The following is a 14,933-nucleotide window of genomic DNA, read 5'->3' on the forward strand; positions in this document are numbered from 1 at the left end:
ATGGGACCCACCTATCCCTGGGGATCTGGGAGCTGGGGCACAGAGGTGGCCTAGACTGCCAATGGCTGGAGCTGCAGTGCAGCTGCCATCCCCCGCCATGGACATGCCACCCGCTGGCATCTCCTCACCCCATATCCTTGGAAGTCCCCAAGCCCGGGGTCTCTGGCTCTCAGGGTCTCAGCCCCTCAGAGGCTCCAGCTCCTTGCTGCCACATGAGCCCAGGGCTGCCAGACGCCCCAGGTGTCAGAAGAGGAGGAGCCACTTGTTTCCATGGCTGTCCTGATTTCCAGCGGCTGGCGATGGGTCTTCAGGGGATTTTCTCAATAGGTAAACACCAAAACACCAAAAAGGAAAAAGAAGTACAGTGGAAAGGATGCTCTCGCCCCACACGCCCTGTTTTCCAGTTTTTATTTATCCTGAGAATTTTCATGCCTCTCATTTTTGCACAGATGGTAGCATATTATGGACATTTCTCTGCATTTGGCTTTCATATCTTGGCGACGTCTCCATGCCGACTCACAGGAACTCCCAATCAATCCATCTTTACAACCTGCTCCTGTTCCACAGTGGGGACATGCAAAGCCAATGCCTGAGGAATGCTCGAGTTCTGCCCAGTTGTGTGCTATTTCAACGAAGAGGCCATCGTCGTGCTTTATGATGTCTTTCTCGTGTAGAATCTGGGTTCTGAGAGCTGCAGGACTGGGTCTGAGCACACATCTTATTTTGATAGCATTGAGGCCTAAGAAAGCATGTTTGTCTACGAGTTTTCCAGCAGTGTCATTAAAGATTCTAATGCAACCTGATATGTGCAAAGTTTCCAGAAATTTTTTTTTTTCCTTTTTGGCAGGACTGGGAAACGAACCCATGGGGGGCCTTGCACGTGCTAGGCAAGCACTGTACCACTGAGCTGCACCCACACCCCCTCAGAGTAGTTCCACTATTCTCTCCTACTTATTGGAATACATTGAGGTTGAGTGTCTTTTCATGTTTAAACACCTGCATTTTCTTTTCTATGAAATGCCTGTTCATACCCTTTGCCCATTTTTTTCTTATTTATCTCTCAGTGCTATTTACATATTAGGGAGATTATTCCTTTACAACTGAGTTGCAAACATTTTTCCCAATTTGTCATTTGTCTTAAATTTACTGAGTATTTTTGTTGTTTTCTGTGTGGATTTATTTGGTTGTTTTCTTTTTGTGTTACTAGGCAAAAGTTTTGATTTTTTATGTATAATCAAAATTTTCTCCTTTATGGCTTCTGGGTTTTGTCCCCTCTCCAGTGTATCTGCCTACTTCCTAATTAGATGCCTTTATACATTCAGCTCCTGGATCCGTTTGGGATTCGGGAACTGTGCCAGCCGTGCTGAGTAAGGTGTGGAGCTCCCTTTATTTTTTCCAGATGGTTATCCAGTTGTCCCAACAGAAAAACACTCTAAAATAGAGTTCAGAGCCAACCACACATTTCTGTCCACCAGATCCGACCCTGTGAGCGGCCTTCCGGACACCTCTTGCTTGGATGGACATGAAGTCCACACCCTAGGAAAGTGGAGAGGTGGCTGACCCAGGAGCCTTGCTCTTGTGAAAATCTGCAGTGACCTTTCTACTGGTGATCTTGTACAGGAAGAGCCACAGACAAAGTCACCTGTCCCAGGCTGCAGTGGCCCTTGCTCTGGGAGGGGGCCTGTGGAAGTGGGCAGTCAAGGACTCCACTCACTTGACAGTGGACACACCAGGGGCCTGCACCAGGCCAGGGCCCCTGGAGCTGGAGGGACTGGGCTGGGATTCCTGGCGGGCTCCATGTCCTGGCTTCCCTCTCCCCAGGTGTCCTTTTGCCATTCAACACCAGGAAACTGGAACAGCCACCTGCAGGTCATTGGTGGCCTCTTCCACACAGACGTTCTCATGTGACCTCACCCTCCTCGCTGACTGGGGAAAGTCCTCGGAGACTCCGAGAAAACTGGTGCATCTTAGCACCTCACCCTTCCACGACTTGTTCTGTGACCTTTAAGGGCAGTCCCTAAGCCACTCGCTGTTGAGACCCTTGGGTGCCACTGCTCACCTGAGAAACAGCACACAGTCCTCCCTGTTGAGCCCACTGACCACAACATAGCCACCCTTGCTGGCGCTGGGCGAGCACACACCACAGCCAGCGGGCAGGAGCCATTATCATAGGTCATCCTGAAGAGGAGGCTGTGGCCAGGAAGCAGCGAGGCTCGGCCCAACAGCTGAGCTGTGCACAGAACAAGGCGCCGCCCGCAGGATCCCCTCCTGCCAGGCCCTGCCTGTCTCTGTTTTAGGACCTTCTACTGCTATGGCTCGGTCACATGGCATCCCTTCCAGCCCTCCCTGGTCCCTGGGTCAGGCCCTGGAAGGGGAAAGAAGGCTGGTGTCTGTACTTAGCCTTCGAGAGTGGTGTCTAACTGCTTGTCTGAAACATTAGCTTCCCATCCAATCCACTGTCCCTGGGCAGACGGGGGTGCGGAGAGTGTGAGGCTTTCTTCGTTAAAAGCAGCCTCAATCCATACAACATGGCCACTGCAGCTACCCGGGGCAGCAGGGACACTCCTGCAGATCCAGGTCCAGTGACAAAGCCAACGTGCTGGGTGCATGTGCCCTCCAGCCTCCAGGCCAGCACAGGAGGACACCCAGCCTGTGGGGAGCACTGTCAGGAAGGGGCCTCAGGGGGCTCTGGGTGCTGGCAGCGTTGGTCGGGCTGCACAAATGTGTTCCACGTGTGGGCAGCTAGTGCTCCACACTAAGGTGCCTTGTTCTTTTTTCTCGTGTGTGTGTGTGTGTGTGTGTGTGTGTGTAACCCAGAGCCACATCCCCAGCCCTTTTCATTTTTTATTTAGAGACTGTTTAGAGACTGGGTCTTGATAATTTGCTGAGGCTGGCCTTGAACTTGTGATCCTCCTGCCTCAGCCTCCCAAGTCGCTGAGAGTACAGGCCTGCACCACAGTGCCTGGCACAGGGGCCCCTTTCTATAATGTGTGTTATACTTCCATAAAGGTGGCCCCAAGAGAAAAATGTTGACTCTTCCTGAAACACAGGACCCACCTCTATCTTTTAATTCCAGAGATTTCCCAAACATTAGCACCACCCAACTCGTTCCTGCTTGTCCAGGGCCATCTTGTCAGATTCACGCTTCCTTGACATTCTGACCCTGCACTGCAGTGTGAGGGGTGCCGTGTCTGCTGGGCCCTGAGGATTTCAGAACCTGGAGAACTCAGACAACACCAGGAAGCTGTCTTTTGAAGAAAGGAAAAGAAATGCACCTTCAGGGGCCTGGCTGTCCCCTGGCCTCTGGTTCTGCAGCCTCCCCTCAGCCAGGGGCCTAGAGCAAGCCGACTGCGCAGGGGCAGCTTCCAAGAAAATTCAGAGGGGCGAAAAAGAAACTGACATCCCCACTGTCCTCCCAGCGGACCACAAGTGAGCGCCCACACCTTTCTGGGATGCCGGGCAGGGCTGGGGACATGGGGTCTGCAGGCCACATGCCCGCACTGCAGCCCATGGTTCCCGGCACAGCCTGCCCCACCCAGCACCTCATCCCTTAAAATAGCAGGCAGCAGGCGGCACCCTTGCCACCGGATCCGAGACATGGCTGCCCCAGGCCCCTCAGGGAGAAATGCAAAAAATCAATAACAACAAAAGCAGAGGAAATCCAAATGCTGGGACCCAGCCTCACCCCCTCGAGGGGACTGTGACAGGCTCAGCGGGATTGGTGCTCCGCCTCCGGGGCGTCCACGGGAACATAGTCCTCAGTCCTGTAGAGCGCGGGCAGCTCAGACGCAGGGGGTCCTGGCCCGGGTGGTGCCTGCAATGACAAACGCAGAGGCTCTGTCGCGCCTGGCAGCCATCCCTGGAGACCCGGGAACTCCAGCCACCCCCCAGGGGAGCCTCCCATGGCCAGGCGTCCCTGCCCTCTGGCAGCACTGCCTGTGACAGCCAAAGCCACCACCTGAAGGGGACCCAGTCCGCCAGGGGGGCACCGTCTCCACAGCAGAGGCCGCTGAGGTGCTGAGATCAGGCTCAGGAGACCCTGCAGGGAAGACCCTCGAAAGCAAGCTGGCGGCCATGGGCCAGCGCTGCCGTGGTGACCACGGGACCACAGCTCCACGGGGCCTGCCCAGAGCCCACGCAGCGTGACCAGTGGAGACGGGCTGCTCGCCAGCCCCGTGCCTATCCACGCCACCTGGACCTGGTGCCGACACGCCAGCGCCTCTCACGAGCTCACGGCCTGGTTCCTGGGGGGCACTTGCGCGGAGCCAAGGCTGGGAAGGGAGGGTCCCCTTGAGCAACTTGCCCCAGCCGGCTGGAGGGACCCAGGGAAAGCCAGGATCGGGCAGGACCACCCCCAACCGGGGTCAGGCTCGGCCAGACACTGGACTCTCCCGGAGTTTTATGAAGTCCTGGGGCCTGGGCTCCACACCCGAGCCTGGGATCACTGATCTGGGTGAGGCCTGGCCTTGGGGTGTCCGAGGCTCCTGTGATTCTCATGAAGAATGAGGCTGACCCCAATGACTGAGGCTTGCCAGGAAGGAAAGGAGCGTCTTCATGGGACCAGGCTCTGCTCCCTGGGGCCCCAGCAGATGGGCAGGCATGTAAGGTCAAGGGGGACAGAGGCAGCAGACCCCTTCGCCACCCTCTCCCTTCCCCAAAGCTCCGGGCCATTCCAGCTCCTGGTCACCTCTGCACCCTCCAGCCTGCAGCTGCAGCCAGAGATGCCAGGCAAAGACGCAGCCAGCCCACAGTGACCGATGGCTGTACCCTCACTGTGCCCCACACAGACAGCAGGACAGCAGGCAAACCCAGACTCAAGATGACCCAAGTCATCCTCTCATCCAGGCCCATCCCCTCCCCCATCTCACGAGTACATGACAAGGCACAAAGGCCTGGGGACCAGGAAAGGGGCCAGTTCTCCCTGGAGGGGCTGGGGGTGCCCGAGGCTGAGTCATGTAGGATGACAGCAGCAGAAATGCACCGGGAATTAGAGGAAGGGAGCAGGAGCGGTGGGTGGTCCACTCCAGGCTGGAGAACAGCACGCGCCAAGGGGGGCATGGAGGTGGCTGGGGAGGTGGCCCCTCTGGCTAGAGTGGGCCGTGTGAGTGCAGGCAGATCACACGGGCTCCTGGCGGCCACGCAGAGAACTTGACCCACGAGCCCCAGGGAGACTTCGCAAGGACTACACGAGGGCTGGGATATAACTCAGCGGTGGAAGCTACCAAGCAAGATGGGGTCTGTGTGTGTGTGTGTGTGTGTGTCTGTGCGTAGGTGTGTGTCTGTGTGTACACTTAGGTATGTTTTTCAAAGAGCAGAATGAGAACAGGCAGCAGGGGAGAGAGGAGGCTGTCAAAGGTGTCCCGTCAGGTGAGTGTGATCAGGTTCTGCCTCTAACCCACCCCAGCCAAGGCCCGCCCCCGCCCACAATGATTGGGCCAGGCCCATGCACGTGACCCATCCAAGGATTCTAAAGAAGGAAGAACATACCCTGGTGTCTAGGGACCTCACATCTGCCTGTGTCAACACCTTGACCTCTGAAACACCAGGACAAGCCATCCACCTTGGCCAAGGGTCAGCCTCACAGGAGGCAAAAAGAACACTCCGTTCAGCCAATCCTCAGTCAGCCATTCGTGGGCTGCTTGTGGGTAGGAGGGCAGGGCCCATCTCCACCTGCCCCTCTTCTCCCAGAAACTTCCCTGGCTACTTCCTGCCCTGGTGAATCAGTGGACACAGGTATCCCTGCAGCACCTGGGGAGTGAGCCCTCAAGGACCATGTGCAGCCCAAGTGGGGCAGCAGTGGGGACCCGAGTTTGAGGGTGTCTGCACCTCTTCCTCCTGGCCCTGGCCCTGGCCCTGGCGGAAGGTTCTGGGAAATGTAACTGGTATGTCAGTCTTCACCCAGGTGTAGAACTTGAGCCAACAGCATTCTGCAATCCTGAAAAGACATGGCCTATCTCCTCCTGACCTCTAGGACCCAGGCATGGCAAAGAGTCCACAAAGGGTCAGTGTCCAGGCCAGGCCTGAGCCAATGTCTCAGCCCTACCAAGTGGCCTCTGCAGGAAACCCCCTGTTCCTTTGGAAATGGATCTACTAAAGGAGACGGCTTTCAAAACAGGAGGAAAATCCATATGATTATGAAGGAGCCAAGGGGAAGGGGAGGCCCCGGTAGCTTAGGATGCAATCCTAGGCCCTGAGACCTGGTGCAGGAGAGTCCCCGGGCATCTCTCCTGGAGAAGGAGGGGAGCCAGGAAAGGGGGACGCTGGGGAGGTGAGCACGGTGCCAGCACCGGTCGGACAGGTCATGACAGAGCCCCTTCTCTGGTGTGACCTCGAGGCACCCACAGGGCCTCCAGGAGAGAAGCCACTCCAGACAAGCTGGGTCTCTTTTTTCGAATAGGTCGCCGCCTGGAACATTCAAGAAAGGCCCCGGAGGCCGGCACCGCTCCCTTCAACCCAGGACCAAGCCCTGACATCTAGGGGAGGCTCTGGGAGGGGGAGCCTTGCGGAGGCGGCGGCCTCGGCCGCGCGGTGTGGGGAGGGAAGGCCGGCCCGGCGCGGGGGTCCGCCTGGGTGGGGGCCATTTCGGCCTGTCCACTCCCCTTCCGGTGTTGGCATCCCCATTTTCCTGAGGGATGCCAGGTGCCCCGCTACCGGGCCAGCAGCAGGACCCACCCAGCCAAGGCCCGCCCCCCGCCCACAACGATTGGGCCAGGCCCACGCACGTGACCCAAGCAGCCAATGAGAACCGCCCCTGGGAGTCTCTGCGGCGGTGGAAGTCACTCTCCGCCGGGTTCCTGCGAAGGGCCGCGAACCTGCCCCGAGGCCTGTTCCTGCCCCCGCCCTGGGCCCCGGCTGTGCGCGAAGCCCACACCGGGCGATGGGGCACCCGTGCTGCCTGAGGCTGAAATAACCCGGGGCTTCTGCTCAGGAGCCAGGGCATCTTCTTCCTCGCTTCGGCCCTGTTGACCAGGTTGCCGTCACTGAAACCTCGAATCCTGCCACAACAATAGCCATCCCTAACGATGCCCGCCGGGGACCTAGGGCAGCCTCCCGAGTCTGCAGGTGGGGCAGGGCTGTGAGGCTGAAAGTCAGGCAGACCCCTCTGAAGCTGCGGAGGTGCATGCACACAGCTTCCCGGGATGGGGAGCAAGACCCCAGTCACTCGCACACCAGATGCCACCGGAAACCACGCCCGTTTGCTCTTGGATACCATGGCAACCTGCAAGACAAGGTCTCTCCGTGTCTCAGAGGTCCCAGGAGCAAGGGGACTAGGCAGCTGGGGCCCAGCTCCAGGCCAAGCCTCTGCCCATCAACCCACAGGCTGTTGAGGACAGAGCAGCACACTCAGCCCCAAACAGTCTTGCCTGCACTTTGCACCCCTGAGAACCTCAGAGGAACCCTCAGAGTCCTCCAAGGGGTCACTAGGCCCCCTGAGGTCAGCCAGGTAAGCAGAGGTATCCCACGATCTGGCTCCCCACCCCCACCTCCCAGCCTGCAGGCAGGGATGCTCCGCTGCTCAGGGATGGAGATCAAGACAGGAAGCCTGAGCCCTGCTCCCTGACCTCCTACCCAGCCTGCACCAGGCCCAGAGCCCCTCCTGTCCTCTGTTTGGGGCCTGAAGCCCGCCTGCAGTCTTCTGCAAGAGGCTCGCTGGACCCTCTGCCATTCCCATGTCACTTCCCCCTCGGCCCTGGAAACCCCAGCTCCCAATCTGCAGCCGCAAGCCAGGGGCACGCATGCTGTCTGCTTGGTGATCTAGTCAAACCAGTTGCCAACTGTAAAAAATCAGATTTTCCATGAAAACCAGACTGCAGATTTCTCCTGGAAAATCATCTGGCAGCTCGGGACCCATAGTCCCTGGTGGCCCAAGGTCGCTGAGGAACAGCTGCCCTGAGATCTTCCCCATGTCTGTAACCTGCTGCTTTTGGCAGATGTCCGAGCCCCTCCTCCCTCTCCCCTGGCAGTCTGCACCACCAAGCAGCTTCTTTCTGACAAAGACCCCAATGGCTGTCATAGCACGTCACAAGGTGAAACCTCACGCCCCAGCTGGGCTAGAGCCCCTCTTCTGAAGCCCCTGTTAGACCACCATCTGCCCTGAAGCCAAGCCCACCGACATCAGGGGCCTGGATTGCCCTGTGCTGCACCCACACCTGCTTCCAGAAGCCCTTCACGGCCCTTCGCAAGTCCTGTCCCTTCCCTGGATCTACCCGCAGCAAAGCCTGCGTGCGCATCCCAGCCCTGGACTGGTGCAGGCCAGGGTCAGTAACTTCTCTGTAAAGAACCAGACTGTCGATATTCTAGGCTGTGGCCCCCACGGCCTGCTGCGACTACCCTGCTCTGCTCTGTGGCACAAGAGCAGCCTGAACAATAGATGGACCGAGGACACGTGCCATTCAGATAAAACTATCCACAAAAATAATGGCAGCCAGATCTGATCCCAAACTTCTGAACTAAATCTGTCCTCCCAAACAGAAGTGACAAACTCTTGCCCACATTTCCCATACAGAGGACACTGCATAGCTGGCCACCAGCCCTAGGCTGCCAGGTGTGTGGCCAGGTCTGCCTTGCTGAGTGTCCTTGGGCCTGAATTTCATTTGGCTGGTGGCTCTTGGGTCACCATTGTGAGCCCAGCCTGTCAGGGCTCACTCCGAGCAGACAGGAGGTGCACACTGCAGGCCACTGGCCCCAGCACCCTCTGCCCCAAAGGAAGCAGACTGCACTGCAGCCCAAAGGCCTGCTCCTGAGGGTCCCAGGTCATCCCTGACCACCCACAGCCTCCCAGCCCCAAGAGGCGGAAGTCCTTAATCCCATCTTGCAAAAGAGAAAACTGAGACAGAGTCACTTGGTCACAAACCGCCCCCCTAAGAATTGGCAGAGCTGGGATTTGAATCCCAGGCCCACCCAGCTCCAGCATCTGTGCAGCCCAGCACCGAGCCTAGTGCTGAGCAGGACTGGGTGAGCCCTTGGCAGGGCCCAAGTTCCCTTCAGCCTGGTGACCCTGGTCAGCAGCTGACTGCACACACATTTAAAACTGAGTTCATTGCCAACACTAAGAACTGGGGTATTTCAGATAGATATAAAGTGCTCGTTTCTCTTAAAGAAAAAAAAAATGAGCTGTTCAGCTACGGTAGGCCCACGTTCCTGCAGGGTGGAGAGAGATGGCCCTTGGATAGAACATGCACCATCCAGTGAGCTACGTTCCCCCCTGCCTGGCTCTCTCACCCACAGGCCCTGCGGACCCTGAGCACTGGGCTGGGGGTGGCTGCAGGCCCATGGTGCTCCCTCAGGCCTAGAGGATGCAGGACATGCAAGGCCTTTGCTTCCAAGGCTGAATCCTGGGCCCTGTGAGCGTGGTGGTGCAGCTGGGGGCCACCACCAACCACCACACCAAGTGACTGCTGCCCTTTACCCCAATGTGTCCTCTGGTGCTCACAGGAGCCCAGGAGCAACAGGCTGTGACAACGCCCCCTTCATGGAGAGCAGGCGTGGAGGGGCCAGGGTCACTCAGCCGGTAATGGCTGGGCTGGGACTCAAACCAGCTCCTCTGAGGCTTGGCTGCAGCCACTGCCCTGGCCAGTGCACAGGGCTTGCCCCGGGGCTGGCCTCACTTCTCCATCCTGGCTCAGGGCTCTCTGTACCTTGGGCGGTGCCCGCCTGTCCTGCCTGCAGTGTCCCCGCCAGGGCCCACCTCTTCCAGCTCGCTGACAGCTGTGAGCAGAGCCCTCCCCTTTCTCCCTAAGCGGCCCCAGCGTGTCCAATCCTGCCCCAGGGCTGGGCTGGCCAGCTTCCCAGAGCCAGCCCCCTTCCGCCCGAGCCCTCTTGCCCAGCCTGGCCTGACCCAGTGACCACAGCAGCGAGTGGAAGTGGAGCCACAGAGACCCTAGTGACGGAAGCATGGGGCTGGGGGCTCCCAGAGTGGCAGCGGGTGGCAAGTGGTCCCGCAGTCAGGATGAGCTGGGCAGCCTTGCAAAGGCAAGGCCAGCCCTTGGCAACAGATCTGGAAGGTTCCTGGATCCCCACAGACCCTGCTTTCAGCTGGAGGGAAGGAGCGTCAACATGGAAACCAGCAGAGGAGGATCGGAGGAAGTTCTGCCAGGACGCTGGCCGCCAATCCAGCTCCCACAGAGACAGCCTGCGGGGAGGCGGGGTTACAGGCCCCAAGTACCCAGGACCAGGGCTCCCTGGGGCACCCGCTCTGACCCAGAGCCTGACCTAGGTTGAGGGACGGTGCTGTCTGTGCTTGATCCCCACCCCACACCCGCTCCTGGATTCTCACCCCTCCTGCAGCTGATGGTTTGTGTCACCCCGTGGGGCCTCAAGATGCCTGGATGTCACTCACCTCTCACCATCGGGCCCAGACTGTAACTGTGTGATCCCGTGTCATTACATGCCTCGATTTTTTTGTGGAGCACCCTGTTCCAAAGACCCAGATCTGCAGGTGTCACAGAGCCTTTTACAAATGAGGAAGCAAAGACTCTGCAGACCCGGCCACTGTCACATTTTACTTCCTGAGCAGAACCTCTGTGTACCCAGATGGTCCCGACCAGCCATTGAGGCCAGCCTCAACTCCCCTCACCCCTCGCACCCCATATATTTGACTCCACCTGCCCTTTTTATCTTTTGAGACAGGGTCTCACTGAGTTGCTTAGAGCCTTGCTAAGTTTGGTTTTGACAGCTGTCCCAGGATCTAAGATGACGACAACAGGGAAACTGGACCTGGGGGACCACGCGTGGAACCCTCTGTGGTGTCTCTGCGAGTCTCTGTAGATCCGAAGTTATGCAAGTAAAAACGTCATTTTAAAATAAATGACGTGCACACCCCGGTGGCCTATGCAACGTGCCAAGGAAACAGTGGTCACACGCGCTATTGATACCAGCCACATCGCGCCCAGAGTCAAGCCTGGCGCTGACCCCGTTTGCAGGTGTGGGAACTCAGGCGGGTGCAGGGCCTCCCTCAAGCAGGTTCGTGGTCTCCGGGGTGGGTCGCAGGGTGGGCCCCAGGACTGCGGGCTGCGCAGTCACATGGGCCTGGTCCCTGGTCTGGGCAGTGCCGGCACTGTCTTGACATTCTGTGACCAAGGGACCATGTACTGTCATTTGCACTGGGCCCCAGAAATTCCTTAGCCAGTGTCAGTGACAGAACTGAACTGTAAACCAGGATCTGTGTCCTTGGGGTCTTCACCCCGCACCATCACTCCAGAGGCCTCCTCTGGAGGGCTCAGTGGACAACACGTGGCCTGGAGCAAGCGCCATTAGGGGACCAGCGCTTCTGGCTGAGACAAGTCCCTGGGCCAAAGGGTGAGGCCAAAATGGTGGTGGGATTTGGGGGCACATTGTAGGGGATCTGGCCGGAGCCGGGGTGACCCACCACCCTCCACACGTGGAGAAGAGTCCTCGTATCTCTCTGGCACTGGGGGTTGAGGCTGGGCGCTCTACCACTAAACCCCGTCCCCAGCCCTTTTTATTCTGAGAGAGTCTCGCTAAGTGGCCCAGGCTGACCTCAGACTTGCCATCCTCCTTCCTCAGCCTCCCGAGTGGCCAGGATCTCAGCTGGCTGGAGGTCCTTCCTAGCTCAGGTGACAGGGTGGCCATGCCCACGGGCCTCACTCTTTCAGTGGCCTCCCTGGCAAAGTGAGATCTGCCACCGTCCCAGAGGACAGCCTTACACCCAGGTGCAGCCAGTGCCCAGCTCCCACATCACTGTCCTGAGTCCACAGCCACCTTTGGCCGAGGCCTGGCAACTGGCTACTGTCACCTCAGAGCCCTTCGGTTGGCACTTCCGTGCTGAGTTATCCACGGGTACTTGATGGCCTGGCAGGTGGCCTGGGAAGCGTCAGGATACAGTGCTCCGGAAGCAAGGGCCATTAGGAGACCATTAGGTGCCCCAAGGCCACTCAGAGGAGCCACCAGTGCCCTACGTGGGCAGTTGTTGGCCACTTTGTTCCAGCAAAGCCAGAGGGGCCCACCAGCCCTGGCCCTGCCCCGCCTGGAGACGCCCCCTCCCCCAGCCTGCCCAGTGCAGCAGCAGGACCCCCTCTCCCCACTCCAGGCCCCTGGGGCCTCTGCTCCACCCCCCTCTTTCCCCAGAAGCTTGTGCCCTGCGGGGCTGGTCTGCCTCTGGCCCCAGGCCCGTCCTGCTCCCACCTGGGCCCGGGGCCTTTGGCTCTGCGGCCTCACCTTTCACCAGAGACGCCGGGCTCCGGCCTCTAGGGCCCTGTCACAAGATCTTGAGGTCCTAGGCTGCCCCAGTCTGGGCCACCAAGAATGCAAAGGGACAGTTTTCAAGGTTGGGGGTTAACATTTGAGAGGGAGAAATGAAAAGAGGGAGCAAGGGACGGAGATCTGAAGAGAATCAGGAGGAAATAGGAGGACAGAGTGGGAGGGAGAGAGAAGGAGGGGGATGGAGGGAGGGAGAGGGAGGGGGAGAGAGGGGGAGAGAGGGACAGAGAGGGGGACAGAGAGAGAGGAGAGGGAGGGAGAGCCCAAAGCAGGAGGAGGGGTCCAGGATGGAAACAGTGGAGAGGCGGACACAGTGAAGAGAGGTGGGAATGAGCACACAGCCCCTGGCCACCACAGGGACCCTGCCCGCCTAGCCCCCCACTGCCGCAAGCCCTGCTTAGAGGGCCACCCACTGCAGGTGCAGGCCTGATGACCCAGTGCCTGGTCAGTCCTCAGGCTTCTAGCCCCGCCCCTTCCCTCGCTCCACCCCTGGTGCCTGGTGGCTGGATGCCTCTGGCCCTGCATTCCACCCTCTGATCTCCACCTACTGCCTGCTCCTCCCCCAGGCCCTGTTGGCTCCACCTGCAGAAGCATCCAGACTCCTGTTCACGCAGCAGCTTGGATCAATCTCCAGGGAGTTACACGGTGTGAAAAAATCCAATCCCAAAAGGTTACGGGCTCTTATGATTCCATTTATAGAACATTTTTGAAATGGCGACATTTGAGAAGCGGAGGGCAGGTTCGGCTTTCCAGGGGCTGCGCAGGGAGGGGAAGGGGACAGGGGAGCCCTGCTATGAAAGGGCAGCAGGGGAAGCCCACGGAGCTGGGGCTGCCCAGCCACGTGACTGGGGTGGCAGAGACCTGAACCCCGTGAGGAAGAGTGGGAGGCAAAGCACAGGGAGCTAGGCGAAGGCAGGGGAGGGACCCCCAGGAGACCCACACATCAATCTGGGGAGGCCTGGGGAAGATGGACAGGTGGGGTGAGGTCAGTGTCCTGGCTGGCCATCCTGCAGGGTTCACGCCCATTACCACTGGGGACAGGCCGAGTGCACCGCACGGCTCTGCTTTGAGGACTCCTTTCTCTGACCCAGGGCCTGGTGCTGCTGAGCAGATGCTCCACCCCAGCCACACGGACGAGCTCAGTCAGGAACGTCACTGAGCACCTGCACCTCCCGTCACCTCCACCGAGTCCAGCCCACGGCCTCCCTCCCTGGCGCATCTGGCGTCTGGGCAGCTCCAGCCCAGACCCCCACCACGCGTACCCTGCCAGAGCCACCTGGTGAGACTGAGGGCAGACTGTGCTCCGGAGCCTCCAGGGCCGAGTCCTCACACTGACCCGGACTCTGCTCCTTTGGCTGCCAGAGCCCGGTGCCCAGGCCTCTGCAGCCCACTTCAGGCCTCGGCCACCAACCTCCCGGGAAGGTTCCTCCCCCCATCTCCCAGCTGCCCATAACCCTCTCCTCCTCCTCTCCCCCAGTGCGCGGCACCAGGAGCAGGAGCCCAGCTCTGCTGTCCCGTGTCCCAAGGGCCTGAAGCAGCCTGGCTCCTGCAGGTGGTTCAGAGATGAAAGGCGGTGGAGGAAGGAGTTAAGCCTGGCCCCAGGGCTGGGGAGGCCCCGTGAGGGAGCAGCCCGGGAGCAGCCTGAGAGGCCTGGAGAAGCATGTGGGGGGAGGGGTGGGCCAGGGGCAGAGGGAGAAACCCTGCTCTGAGCTCCCCAGATGCTCTCAGCAGAGCCAGAAGTGAGGTTTGGGGGGCAATTGAGGACCCTGGGGCCAAGCCTCAGGGACTCTCCCCCCCCATCTGCCCATCCCCTGACAGATGAGGGTAGGAGCAGAAGTGGGATCTCGGATTTGCACTTGGACATTCCCTCAAAAGCCCCACACAGAGCTGCCAACATGACAGCAGAGTCCCTTCCTCCAGTGCAAGGAACTGTGTCCCAGACCCTCAGATGGCAAAGTCTCCCTCTCTAGCTGTGTGACTTTGGCCAGGTTACCACCCTCTCCGTGTCTCTGTTTTCCCATCTGGAAATCAGGGTGGGATAGCTCTTGCCCTCACAGAGCTGCAAGGCGCTTGGCGGATACAGTGCTCAGTGAAGACGGGCTGGTGTCATTATCACCGCTCCTGAGTCCACGTTCCCTTAACTGTCCTCATTAGCCCGTGAGCACCGTGCACTGGTGTAAAACTGTCCTTTGGGTGTTAAATGCACTCAGCTCTTACGTGGGTCACCCGAACTCCACGGTCACCACAGGAGTCAGCTCAAGCACCACTGCAATTCTAACTTGGACCCTCAAAAATTAAAAGCTCCAGGATTACTTAGCTACTAAGAGGCGTGGCTCATCTGTCAATCAGAAGGCCTGGCTCCTGGGTGCTCCAGAGGGACGGGAGCACAAACATGGCTACTGCCAGCCCTACAAGCAGGGTCCCGGCTGCACGCTTGCATTTCTCTCCCCCACCCCCTTTTTTTTTTTTTTTTTTGGTACTGAGGATTGAACCCAGGACCCAGGATGCTTAACAACCAAGCCACATCCCCAGCCCTTTCTATTTTTTATTTAGAGACAGGGTCTCGCTAAGTTGCTCAGGTCCTTGCTAAATTGCTGAGGCTGGCCTCTGACTTGCAATCCTCCTGCCTCAGCCTCCTGAGCTGCTGGGATTACAGGTGTGCGCCACAGCGCCCGGCTCCCATCTCTCTTGAAGTACTGAACACTCACCTACTG

At 59.0% G+C, this 14,933-nt stretch overlaps 1 protein-coding gene across 2 annotated transcripts in view; it reads right to left on the reverse strand.

Annotated features, from left to right (window-relative positions):
- Positions 1-360: 360 nt before the first annotated feature.
- Bcas4 (breast carcinoma amplified sequence 4) overlaps positions 361-14,933 on the reverse strand; it is a 53,293-nt gene continuing 38,720 nt past the window's right edge. For both annotated transcript variants that reach the window (XM_071608992.1, XM_071608991.1), the window contains one exon: positions 361-3,814. In XM_071608992.1, coding sequence (XP_071465093.1) covers positions 3,710-3,814 — 105 coding nt within the window. In that variant the 3' untranslated portion in view covers positions 361-3,709. The remainder of the gene's footprint in view (positions 3,815-14,933) is intronic.

The sequence above is a fragment of the Marmota flaviventris genome, chromosome 2 (assembly GCF_047511675.1).
Source record: "Marmota flaviventris isolate mMarFla1 chromosome 2, mMarFla1.hap1, whole genome shotgun sequence".
Lineage (NCBI taxonomy): Eukaryota > Metazoa > Chordata > Mammalia > Rodentia > Sciuridae > Marmota > Marmota flaviventris.